This window comes from Perna viridis, chromosome 3, assembly GCF_037379345.1.
Source record: "Perna viridis isolate PV_CMFRI_1.1 ecotype Kerala chromosome 3, ASM3737934v1, whole genome shotgun sequence".
Lineage (NCBI taxonomy): Eukaryota > Metazoa > Mollusca > Bivalvia > Mytilida > Mytilidae > Perna > Perna viridis.
In genome coordinates this window covers 16,244,107-16,257,941 of record NC_142447.1, presented here as the reverse complement: position 1 = coordinate 16,257,941, position 13,835 = coordinate 16,244,107, and the positions used below count along the sequence as shown (strand labels likewise).

Genomic DNA, 13,835 nt, shown 5'->3' with positions numbered 1-13,835 from the left:
CATTATAACAAAATGTACATGTACTAGTTCTTTTTATATTTTTTGCTGATAGTAAATGCATATATTAAATATCAAATGTTTTGTAATAACAAATCAATGTAGTTCCATGCTGCTCAAATCTTAAAACAGATTTCATATTGGACAAATAAGACAAATTATCAAAAGCACAGATACTATCATGCTGCGGTTTCCTTGTTTGAACTACAATGTATAGCATAATGATGGTAAAGTGTTCTTTGATGACAGTGAATGAAATTACAAACTGACAAGTGTCATGAGTCTGTGAACTTTATACATCAAAGAGTCTTGCTGTTCCATTCGATCTATTAATAGATAACTAGGATATGGTTCCAGTAGTTTTTTCTCATTTGATAAAGACGTTAATGTTTACAAAATACACTATCATTACTTCATTAACTGCCTAAGTATACGTCTTACCCACAGAGTTCAAGGTTTATTTTGCAGTAAGTGGCTACTTTGTTTTTTTTTGTATTTATTTATTTATTTTTCACATTTTTGTACTGTTCTAACTACTGATTTTACCAATTTTGACCTGTGGTAATTTTATGTCATTTTATTAAACAACTTACTATAATATGTATAGAAATGCCCATCCTTTATGAACCAAAACTTTCGACAACTGGTCATTTTAAACTGGTAATTCCTACAGCTTGTCAATACAAAATCACAGCCATGCATTACGAATTTAAAAATGGGGCATCAATATAGGACCATTATGGACAAAATCAAAATTGGGGTACATTTCTTACAATAAGTGACAACTTGAAAGTTGCAGAAAGTTGGTACTGGGACTGAGTATATTGAATTCTTTAGTAAGTTTAAACTTGTACTATAAATTCATGATCTTTTTGGATTACTAGAAGAGACAATAAAATCTTCATGATTAATTTTCATAAATATTTGATTCATCAAGATGTGAACTTATTTTAAATTATGGTGAAACCATAAGTATTAATAATGGACCCTGACTATGTCCTGAAATAAAGTTAGTTAATAAAAATATCAATGTATGGCCTTTCCCATATTGGTTCTGTAACATGCCATAGGAATTAATAATGGCCTTGGATGGCTGTAATGGTCCTTGGCATTGCCTCGAGCCATTACAGCAATCCTTCGTCATTATTATATCTTGGGCATGTTACTGGGCCAATATCGAAAAAGCCATACATTAATACTATAGTAATATACCAGATGTAATTAAATAACAGTATTGGAAGTGGGAAGTTAAGTGTGCTTTAGAACCTGGTTTAACCCACCATATCCAATGAAAATGTCTTTACCAAGTCTGGACAATTGTAGTAATTTCAAATTTCTAGTTTTTGCCTTGATATTGCCACAAAATAAAATAGACTAACCATTTTGACTAATCCATTTGACTTTTGGCTGGAGTTGATCAGTTCAGTTATTTCAATGTTACCATTCATTTAGACCACTGACACTAGATTCAAGGAGGTAGACCTAGGGTAAGGGAAATAACTCTTGAAATCAGTGATATGTTTGTATCATATTCAATTTCACTAAAGCCTTTCAAGTTTTCCTTTGAAAAAGAAGGAATCAGTCCAAGTTACTTTGATGCTTACATGATATTGATGTAAAATGCTGAATACAAATGTTCCAATGATTTGTAAGAGTTAAGTCCTTTACCCTAGGTCTACCTCCTTAAATTCATCTAGTTATTAAAATCTGTGTTCTTTACCAATATAAAACTTTGATTCAAAATTATAATAGCATTAACTAGATTTTTATGGTGTGCTTATTTGTTATTTTAGTTCATTGTTGACCTTAATAGGGGGGCAGTTTAAGCATTATAAAACTTAGTTTAACACCAGAGCTTATTTTATGTCCTTATCCACAATCAGGAGATGTTGGTCATTCATATATCTTTGTGTCATTTTACTAATTTTAATTAGATTTGAAAAATCATCATGGTATTGTTTTCTGTGGATTTTATTACTTTTGTTGTCAGGGCCTTTCACAGCTTAATTTACTCTTGCTGAAGACCTTTTGGTGATTTTTGAAAGTATTTACTATTTTGGATTTAGGTTATACGATGGTGCATTTGTTGCCTCAACCATATCAATGTCTTTTTTTCCTGTGATAGAAAGTTGTTAACCATCCAGTTCAGTATCTAAAGCAATTAATCAGGTTATTATTATTTAAACAAGGAAAGACCCTGAACATCATTACTGAATGGGTCTGAAGCTATTACTTTTATGGTTAACTTATAAAGACACTAAAGTTCTCCATTATTTTATTTCCTTAATGTTCTACCTGAGAACTCATTAATAATATAAATTTAGAAATAAGGACAGTTTGTAACTTTGCAACACGTGACCTTCCAGGCCATTTCCTCTTTGATGTTTATTAGCAATAACCCCTAGACTGATTGCTGGCATCTCTAAAAACCTGGATGACGGTAACAAAAGTACTTTCTACCAACTAAAACTAATTGTAATATTTTTTAGTTTTCAAGTACAAGGGACTTAAAAAATATTGTCAGATATTTGGGTTTTTCACTTGCATTTTAAGGAGGTAGACCTGGGGTAAGGAACATAACATCAGTGATATGTTTGCATCATATTCAATTTCATCCAAGTCTATCAAGCTTTTAATGAAAACAGAATGAAATCAATCCAAGTTACTTTGATCCTTAAAATGCTTTACACAAACATTCCAGAGATATGTAAGAAATATGTCCCTTACCCTAGGTCTACATCCTTAAGATATTTAAGAAATCTGCCTCATTCTTGCAGTGACATGTACTTAAAGTAAGAAACTCAACAAGCTTCCTGCCCATTCTTGAAATTAAATGAATGCCATTAGTGAATTGTTAGGGACTGTATTTAGCTTAATGGATAAGTAATGTTAGCTGAACAGGATACAGGGTATAAATTAGCTTATAAGATTTAGGAAAATTGACAACATTGTATAAACCTGCTTATTTTATATGTTTGAAGTACTGTTTACCTATCAGTAAAATAATTGAATAAAATGTTTTAAGTCTATAATACATACTGACAAACATGAAATGACTACATATTCTCCTACAATTCAAAGGGTCAGAACCAGATGATCCATGAGAGACCCAAAAGGATACTAGAGTGCAGTTATTCACAATGCTATTTCCGAAATTTTACTTCCACTAAAATCTAAAAATAGATTCGAGTGAAATTCTCTAATCTAATGCAATGTTGCTAAAATACAGCCATATAGCTTTTAAAGTTTGAAATAAAAACCACAATGTCATGGGGCATTTATGTCCATAAATTAAGACTCAAAAAGGGGGATACTTTTCCAAACATCAATTTTTCAATAGCTACCCTAGGCCATAAGTGCCCCATATATATGGGCAGCTAGCTTTCAAATTCTTTTGGTTCCTTACTGTTCGTACAATTTTTTCATGAATATATCTTTTTTATTATCCACCAATCATAAATGTTTCTGAATTTTCTCCTGGGCTTCATGTTGGGGTAAAGATCTAGCTGGATACCAAGGATACATAATTGTGCTATTGTAAGCAATAAAACAAATTAATTGGATCTAAACAGAACAGTTGATGGATCAAATGATAAGTCAGCCTATTTGAACTTCAAAACTCAGCATTAAAATTTTTTATTGATCATCGACAAATTAAGAGATGCCCTCAGCAAAAAATTGGCTTGAAAATCTTGCGATTTTCAGGAACAATACAGTGCTGCTTTCTATAACCTAACTTAAAAGACTCAAATATTGCTACGGTTTTTGGCAGGATAACAAGTGCTTGACATACAGTATTATGAGCCATTCAATTTCGTGGTTATTTGAGTGAAGTTTTAACCTTTATCTCAAAATAATGGATTTCAGAATAAAATCAAAGTACTCATGTACTGAATCAATTTATATCGATCGTTTGAATTTCTACTCCTAAAATAAGCATCACATTGCAAAAAATGTGGGATAAATGGATAGTACGGGGATCAAATTCAAACATGACACAGGCTTATTTTTATATATGGTTAATATTTAATTTTGTTTTAATTTTTATTTCACCATTCTGATTACGAAGAACATTTAAAAACCACACACACACACACACAAAAATTCTTGATGCATTGTAGCAGTGCGCCAGTTTGCGTAATATTCAAGTTCGATATTGGTTTCCATGGAACACCTAGATAAATAAACCAAAAACTCTCTGACATAGTGCATATTTGAACTACAAACTTCTAGTTGGCCATTCCCAGTTTTTTTTAAATTTTCAGGTCGATATTCAATTTATCTGTGTATGCCCCTCACCTCTGATTTTCAGCTCAGACATTATTCATGGGTTAGTTATGTACTTTCAGTATTTTTAAAATTCCAGTTATTCCAGACTTATTGTAAATCGCTGTATATATAGATGTGTTTTACTGATGACCTTTTGATATTCAAGGAGAAATGGTGACAAAAATTCATTTTTATTGACCTCCAGATCGAAACTGTCTGTTAAATCATTCAAAATTAAGCCACAATCATTGAAATAAATCATATCGTTAAATACATGTTCCTCTAAACTATCTACATTTCTCAGTTGATAAGCTTTATAGCTCAAGTGCTACAAGTTATTCCATAGACGCCTTTTTTACATGTGTCATGTAAAAGCCCTGGGCATCTAGTTCCAGAATCACATACTTTAACATTAATGATAAAGTTTTATAATATACTTTCATCAATTGTGTCTGGTGCAAGAAACATTTGCCATGACGTTGTGTACGTTGTTGGTGTCACATTCGATTGAACCGGTACTGGTTACAAAACCGAAATGTTGCTATTAGAATGTGGAGTTATCAAAGGCAATACAGATATTAAAATGTTCTAAAATGGTTGCTGTTTTAGGATTACAATCATAAATCTTTGAAAGATCCCATTTAATTGTGGAGGGAAAGCATTATTCGATCACAAGAAAGTCCATTTTCATAAGTGGACGGATAAAATTAAGAAATCTTGCTTCCCATTTCACCACTATAGCTAAGTTGTTTCTTGGCATAATTTGACCTACACTTAGAAATCGATGGCAAAGGAAAACTACTGACCAAACTTTACGACAAACGTGATGACTTTTCATTCAGAATTGTCAACTTTCCTTTCATCTGTGGCAACATCCCTTCGGCTCCTGCATATGGAGTGTTCATATCACAACTCATACGTTATGCCAAAACTTGCCAAAACTATGCAGACTTTTTGTATCGCGCTAGAACTCTAACAAATAGTCTTCTGGAACAGGGTTATGTCGCTACAAGATTGAAGTCATCACTATAGAAGTTTTATGGTCGTTATCATGAACTCATGGATCGTTATGGTGTATCCATCAGCACCATGAAAACTGATTTATTCAACGGGTCATAGTTTTCCTTCCCTCGTTTGTCTACCCCGGACTTGACTTTTTATGAGCAACTCGGCGGGTGTTTCTAGAAAAGCAGAGGACGCTAACCCTACCGGTGCACCTGGTCCATGCTCCCAGTTTTTAGTGGAGTTCAAGTTGCTCATTTGCTTTTGTATGTATGATTTTATTTACTTTATGTTCTTTGTTGTGTATGTCTGTTTTCCATGTCTGGTCTTTGTCCCTGGATTGCATTCTTTTGATTACCACTGTAACCTTGGTTCTCTTGATTACTCATTGATAAAACCAATTTTTTTAGAAAGAGCAGTTTGTGCTGTCATATTTTTCATGACGTACTTATAAGATAAAGTGTATTACAATATCACAAATGTCTCCTCTTTGATGTGGACATTGTAAAAATGGAAAGAAACCGATTTTAAGACAAAATTTTATACATTTTTTTTCAAAGTTATGCTCTTTTTAATCGGGACTTTAATTAACTATATTGACAATTTATTACATAACCCCAACGAAAATATATATAAAATGTTCAATCAGTCTTTTTGTTAAAAGCCTTTTTGTCCGTATTTCAATTATGTCACAAATCTTAATTTTTTTGACATTGGCCATTGGCTATTTTCTTGCTTACGGTTGTAAAATATAACAACAAATAGTATTTTTACCAAAGTATATTCACGCTTAAAGGACTGTATAAATATTCAGAACATCATGTTTATTCTAAAAATGATGAGTTTTATTGTCTAATAGTAGATAAATATGCACGTATGTTGTGATGTCATGTTGTCTTTTTTTTTTTTTTTATTTTTATTTTTTATCAAAAGCTTTTTTTGTTAGCTTTGAGTGAACCAATAACTATGAAATTTGGAATTTTACATGTATATATGCTGCATATAGTGTATTCTAAAAATAATGGTACTTGGTTGAACATGTATCGAAGCGCAGCATTTTGTCTGTGTCTAACCAAAATGTCACAACTTCTAAAATTTGTATACTTCATTTATTCACACGTACACCATGCAAAATTCGAATGAATTGTTCAAAAAGGCAAATGGTATTGAGTTGATTTCTTCATATACTTAAAAATGTATTCATCCTCCTCTACTGTTTTATCATTTCATTTTTTCTTTGACTTAACCTGTTTGGTTATATATATATGTAAAACCGTGTTTAATAAAAATGTCACAAAGCGCATTTTTGACGTTTCCAAAGTAACGTTCTGTTTTGCGATGTAAAAACTCTTTTAACGTCAATTTTAAAAACAATAAAGAGTATTGAAAAGTTACAATACTACATTAAATTATCGCAACTGTGGACGTAATAATAAAAAAAATTATGATTCTAGCGAATCTGATAAAATAATGAAAGAAATGTTGAAAAGAAACAGGAAAAAGAAAGCCTCCCCCAACTTTGCATGCACTCCTGTCTGTTCATATGCAATGATGTCCTATGACAATTATAGAATGATGTATGTTGCAATACAAAAAAGACATCAAATTTTGCCGCTTTCAACATTTCCAAAAATGACACCAACATCGTACGCTACGTCCATGCACTTTTAAGGCCCTGCAGCACATACAGCTGTATTATAATAACATACACATGGCTAAAATAGCCAGATAGAATGATTATTGCAAAAACCAATAACACCAAAAAAAATTCTGGAGAAATGTACAATCAAAATTTCTATGGCATCCTCTATGCAAAGTTTTATTTTCACTTGTCAGATCAGGGCTTCTGATGTTACGAGGCGGTAATCGTAATAAAAATATGTCAGGATGATTATGGGGTTATGCTACCTTTTTGTAAAAAAAAGGTACAATATATAAATGGAAAATAATAGCCTGAAACTCCTTTCTTTATACAAGTTTCTTCATCGTAACCACTGCCCCTTTTATCCGCCAGGGCCTGCATGAAATACCTGATGACAGCTCTTCCAATTGGTACTCAGCTCAGCATTGCTCTTTATATTTAAATTAGATGATTGATAACTATTTATAATCTCACAGGGTTATAGCTAAGAATAATATGTTTTTTATGGTTCTAAAAATAATAGGCAACTTGAATATATCCACACTGAACAACTGGTTTATTCGGGTAAATGCATAGAAATAAACGGGTACTGATAAGAGGATAGAGGTCCACTATTTTTAATCGGATCTTCTGATCTTCGATCTAAATTGATAAAAAGCTTTTTGAAACAGAATGTAAGACATCAAATCAGTTAAAAATTACATCTTTAAGCACATCAGACAATACTACCGTCTTTACAGTGCAACATTTCATGCAAAACATTTTGTTCATATCAATCTAAATTTGAAAGGTATCCTTACTTTTTAGATTACTGTTTTTACCGTTATACAGTAAAAAATATGAAATTGTAAAAAAAAAGGTCAATTTCCTGTATCTTTATAGAATTCGTACTGATTTGTTTACATCAGTTCTCTTGATTGTTATTCAGACATGCCAAAACACGGAGCATGATGTCAAGAAATTATGAATACTTCTGATGGTGTAATGAATCTCTGCCCAACCCTTATTTGAAACAGAAAATTGCATAAAAGAAAGAAACAGACTATAGAATAAAAACCGTGCAATGTACACAACAACATGAATTTTTAATTCAAACTAAATGCTAAACATTATTTTCATAGAACATTATCTTTATCTGTCAAAACGTAAAAATGACATTTTGCTACAGGATACAAGAGCGTAATTATTCACAATGCTATTTCCATATGGGGTCCTCAATTCAACTAAAATCTAAAAAAATATCAAAGGGAAATTTCTCTCATCTAATGCAATGTTGCTAAAATACACCCCTAATAGCTTTTAAATTTTGAAATAAAAACCACAGTCATGCAGCGTTTCTGTCTGTAAATTAATGCTCAAAAAGGGGGATACTTTTTCAAACATAAATTTTTCAGTGGCCACCCTAAGCCATAAGTACCCCATAAAATACACACATATATGAGCTGCTAGCTTTAAAATTTGATACATTTGAATCCTTACTGTTGGTACAAGTTTTTCATGAAAACATCTTTTTTATTATCCACCAATTGTAAATGTTTCGCTGTATTTTCTCCTGGGCTTCACGTTGGGGTAAAGATCTAGCGGGAGACTGAGGAGACATAATAGTGCTATTCTAACCCAAAGGGTAGCCTAGGACCTTAATAAAGCCCCTTATTAGTAAAGGTTAGATTTCTTTTTACTTCAACTCAGTATGAGATTAATCCATACAAAAGGCTAGCAGGCAATCTTTAGGGCAAGGGAGTAGATAATTTTGCCAACCAGCCTTTTCAGTTATGGGTCACAGGAGTAGAAAAGTTTGCCAGCCAGTCTTTTCAGTTTTGGGTCACAGGAGTAGATAATTTTGCCAGCCAGCCTTTTCAGTTTTGAGTCACAGGAGTAGAAAAGTTTGCCAGCCAGCCTTTTCAGTTTTGGGTCACAGGAGTAGAAAAGTTTGCCAGCCAGCCTTTTCAGTTTTGGGTCACAGGAGTAGAAAAGTTTGCCAGCCAGCCTTTTCAGCTTTGGGTCACAGGAGTAGAAAAGTTTGATTAATTATAAGGTTTTAAAAGTCTACAAGATTTTAGATTCATCCAAAAATGGCCTTTTGCAAGTTGAGATGACCCTTGTAACACAAGATCACAGGTGCTCATCTTAAATCATTCTTTTAGCCAATAGAAAATTTGATGTCACTATATACTATGTTTCAAGAAATTGCAGTGCTTTCTAGGAAAAAGCAAACAAAAAATATATGTTTTCACATAAGCAAAAAGGAACTTGTTCTCCTTGCAGACCAAAGATCTGGTTTCCTTTCACTGGTTAGAGAAATTCTTGGGTCTTTTCACTCATTCTGCTACGTTTACTAAGTTCCACTCGTGAAAAAGACTTGAACTTCTCAAACTTGTGAAAGAGAATCCAATCTTTCATCTTCACTCATGTAAGAACCTATCATTCTCTTCAGAAAACAAATATGTTCAGTTCAGTTGATTCCATTATGGATATTGTAACTACCATTCGTTGTAAGAATCAGGCAATGGGTGGAAGATCATTTTCTCAATATGGTCTTTTTTGCCTCAAATACATTCAATATATCAAGAAAACAACAGAAAAGCTATATTGTATTTAAATTTATCATGAAGCACCTGCGACAGAGATATTTTTTTGACTGCTTACATAAGAATAAGAGTGCATATCAACTAAATTAAACCTTTTAATATTTTAAAAAGACAAATTTTACAAACACTTTGAGGGTTATTTCTGGAGGTTATTTAGTATGAAAATGAAACAAAATCTACATTTTTATTCTTCATGTGCCACACCTTATATGTGTACACACTTTGCCTGATTCATAGACAGAGAAGTACTAACTTGACAACTGTCAAGATTGAAAAGACAACTTCCATGGAACTATATTAAGGCTGAGCTCATGAAAAACTTTTTTATGTCATCAAAGTTTTACTTGAAAGTATCATTATACATCAAAGAGGGAATTCAAATAGCCAAGATTATTTCCACTGAGTTATTTTTTCTATTATCCTTGATAGCTGTCAAGATGTGATACATGAAGTGAAATGTTCCTACATTTATCATAAAAATGTTTGTTATAAGTTCACTTCAAAATTACATTTCATAAACATGCACAACCACAAAAAATCAAATAGTTTACATCAAAACAAGGAGTTATTGGTTCATATAAACTGGAAAGTAATGAAACCACCTTTGTAGGGCATACTACAGATACCAATGCATTGAAAAGGTGAACTATATACCTGGTAAGTGATGAAGCCATCTTAATAGGGCATACTACAGATACCAATGCATTGAAAAGGTGAAATATATACCTGGTAAGTGATGAAGCCATCTTTATAGGGCATACTACAGATTCCAAGCAAAGAATCCTTGCTGTATCTATTATCAACAACCACTTTCTCACTGCCATGACAAATTTCATCCCATAATGTAAAATCACTGAAATAAACATTGTAATACTTTAAACATGGGAAATATTTTGGTCCAGTAGTTACCATGAAAAGTACTTTTTTTTTTTTTTTTTGGGGGGGGGGGGGGAATTTTCGGAAAAAAAGATAACATGCAACCCCCCAATGGGCATACAGCAGGACAAGGACTAATCAACAGTTACACTGTTCTTTATATCTTATTAGAAATAAATCAAATCTCACAATATTTCAATCTTCTTTTACATGACCTTTTTCCAATTAAAAAAGATCTGCAGATGCCAAAAAATTTCTAAAACTGTATAACTATTTAAACCACAACTTTGAATATGCTCAGACTAAAGGATTTTGCAGTATTTTATATCTAACTTTTCAAAAAAAATTAAGCTCTACATAGATCTACATTTTAAGCTTTTAATTTATTTTCTTGTTTTACAGTTCAAAAACTTGGCACTCCTAATCTCAGATTTTTATGTACAGTTTCTTTTATAAATCAGATAGACAGTTTATGAGAGTATTTTTTTTTAAATGCCTCAATCCCTCCTTCATTGATTATTAGAAAAAATTGGTTACAAGATTAATTTCAAATGGTTTTATAAAAATGCAGAACATTATCTTGAAATTAACATTGGTAGCCTGAAAGCCTGAGTAATATACTTATTCAACAAGCTTTAAAAGGTCACAAGTAACATCTTCTGTCTTTTGATTGGCTGAACAGATATGATGTCATTTTGATTACTTCCAAAATCTAAAATCTAAAATAAAACATATCGATATTTCTTTCAAATTCTTTATACAGAATATTTATCTTTCAATACAATTGTACAATAATGAGTTAATCAAGGTAATTTCTATTCTCTGTTTTTATTTATTTCATAAGCAGCATATTACTCATATACATGTATTATGGATATCCATCACAAGCTGAGTCTAACTATTTTTAGCGATCCTAGGGTTGCTTATAATATTGACCAAGAACCCAGATAAGTTGCACTTACTGCACTCTCGAAATCATCCATGGAGATCCAAGTCCTTGCAGTGGCGTTTGTTTCCCTCCTTGCAGTAAGTAACAGAAAGCTTCCATGGGATTCTGACTAGCTACCAAAATGAGGCTCTGACCTTCTGCCCCTAATCCCGTCATCACATCAAGGTACTGAGGAGGATTTTTCAAGGTATGATTCCACTGCAGCAACTGATAATATAAATACATTTCAAATGGAAATTTCATACACAAATTACAGTATTTTTTTGAATAATTAATAAATTTCTTAATAGACCCATTTATTTTATCTGCAGGGTAGTCAATGAGCATGCATAACATATATACAAAGGATTCCACTTAATTGCATACCTGTTAATTGCATATAAAATCAAAGAACAAAAATATTTCCCATCTAATCCATGTAAAAATATCCTCCTATTTGCATAACAAAAGGCCAAAATTAAGAAATTCCTCTTAATTACATAAACATTTTTCAATATTTACTCAAAAATGTACCTAAATGGGTAAAAGAACAATACACTGTAAGTGAAATACCACAGTTTTCTTCAGAAATTTGTTTTAACAATATTTTCTCTTTCTTTTGCCTGGACACTAAAGCAGGAATCTAATATGACATCATGAAAGAATATACTGATCTTGAACATTGAAAATATCATGTATTCTCCCTAAAAAATAATTATTTCTATTATATTCCTGTTTATTGCATAGTTTTTTTCAGACAAATGGTTATGGGATTGGTAACAGGGATTAACAGGAATCCACTGTACTTCCATTTATATAAGGTAGAACTCAAGTAAAACTAGAGGCTCCCTGGAGCCTAAATATTTGCCGTTCAAGGGCACTTACTCTACAATTTTGACTCAATGAAACTTTTGTAGGCCTCATTATAAGGATCATTTCATCCATTGAAAGTTTTTTTTTCTATCTAATAAAGTTTTCAAGATATTTGTAAAAAAACTGCAATAAAAACCGATAAATTTTCATCTTTCAAGGACAAATACTCTACAAAGGAGTCATCTTACAACTTTAACCAAATGAAGACTTGTATACCTTATTATAAGGATCATTATATCAATAAACATTTTTTTCCTACCATTTTTAGTTTTCAAGATATTGGCTAAAAACTGTAATAAACATACTTTTTTCACCTTCCAAGGGCAATAAAAAAAGTTGTCATACAACTTCAACCCGATAAAGACTTTTGTAGAACTTTCCAAGCTTAAGCAGGGAAATTGCATTAATTTCCAATACCTCTTATAGTTTTTGAGATATTTATGTAGAAATTGATGACTTGACCCCTTCTGGGATTTCCCTTAATAGTGACTGGAGGCATAATTGCATGGTTCAAGCACACTTTTGACCTATTAAAACTGAGTTTTTTTTTAACAACTGTATGAAACATTAAGTTTTGACCTGTTAATAGCTGTTTTGGCCAGTTCCAGCAAACATTAAGGAAAACCCTGCCTGTGGTATATAAATAATAATGGTGGCCATGTTTATGCTTGGTCTAAATAATCATCATAATTTTCAAAGTAGACACCCTAAGGATGGTGATCAAGGAATAATCCACTCTGTGGTTTCAGAGAAGAAGACTTTTAAAGAAAAGTTAATAGGCGAGCGGTAAACAGGTAAAAATAAAAAAATTAAGTTACCCGAAAGTCATGGAATTTTAATGGCTAATTGGAAAGGGCAAAGTCTGATCTTTTCAGAAATCATGTAAAAAAATTCCAAATGTGGTTCCTTAACACCGAAAACTCAGGTCAAAGGTCAAGACCCTGAAAATGTAAAATTTCACATCATTTTTCCTAGCTTATATTTATTATCATAAAAGAATAAAAAAACAAAATCTGATCATAAGGAATATCTATCGATCTATGCACAGACAGAATCAACAATTGTTATCTGGTGATGACGTATTAATGATGCATATTTATGTCTAACTCTAAATCCCCTTACAAAAGATTTTGTACATTAAAGTTTTTCTCTTTAAAAATGGCCTAAATATTTGTTTCATTTTTTCACTGCAATCGTGTCATATATATTCAGGTAAGATTTATTTTAAATTTTGAGATTTCTACTTAAACGTTTTTCTGAAAAAAAATCACATTAAACCACCAAAGGCAGATCAAGTGCATTTTTCAATATTGTACTGAAGTCTTTAAACTTGCATGTTTAAAGCATATTTTAAGGGAAAACATCCATTATATAAATAATAAATCTATAGTTATCTATGAAATGATCAAACAAATTTTTTAAATAATTTGTGTTAAAAAAGCTGATATATTGAATATAGCACACTATTAACTGAGTAATGAAACCATTTCATTTTTGTAAATTTCCAAGTTTTCACACTTAAAAACAGGAGTTGTAGTAATTTTCACGAGTAAGCTGGTGTCACTTAAATCAAAAATACTTGTTATTATGTTCCCCAAACAAAGTGAAGGACTGTATTGTTTTTGTTTGTTTCTTTTCTTAGAATTTTTTTTTCTTCTTT

The 13,835-nt window shown here is 31.8% G+C and overlaps 1 protein-coding gene across 3 annotated transcripts in view; it reads right to left on the bottom strand.

Annotated features, from left to right (window-relative positions):
- Window positions 1-13,835, bottom strand: part of LOC148621189 (uncharacterized) — a 55,696-nt gene that overhangs the window by 13,951 nt on the left and 27,910 nt on the right. For all 3 annotated transcript variants that reach the window (XM_088575308.1, XM_088575307.1, XM_088575309.1), the window contains 2 exons: window positions 11,337-11,530; window positions 10,225-10,351 (listed from right to left, as the gene is read on the bottom strand). In XM_088575308.1, coding sequence (XP_088431434.1) covers window positions 10,225-10,351; window positions 11,337-11,530 — 321 coding nt within the window. The remainder of the gene's footprint in view (window positions 1-10,224; window positions 10,352-11,336; window positions 11,531-13,835) is intronic.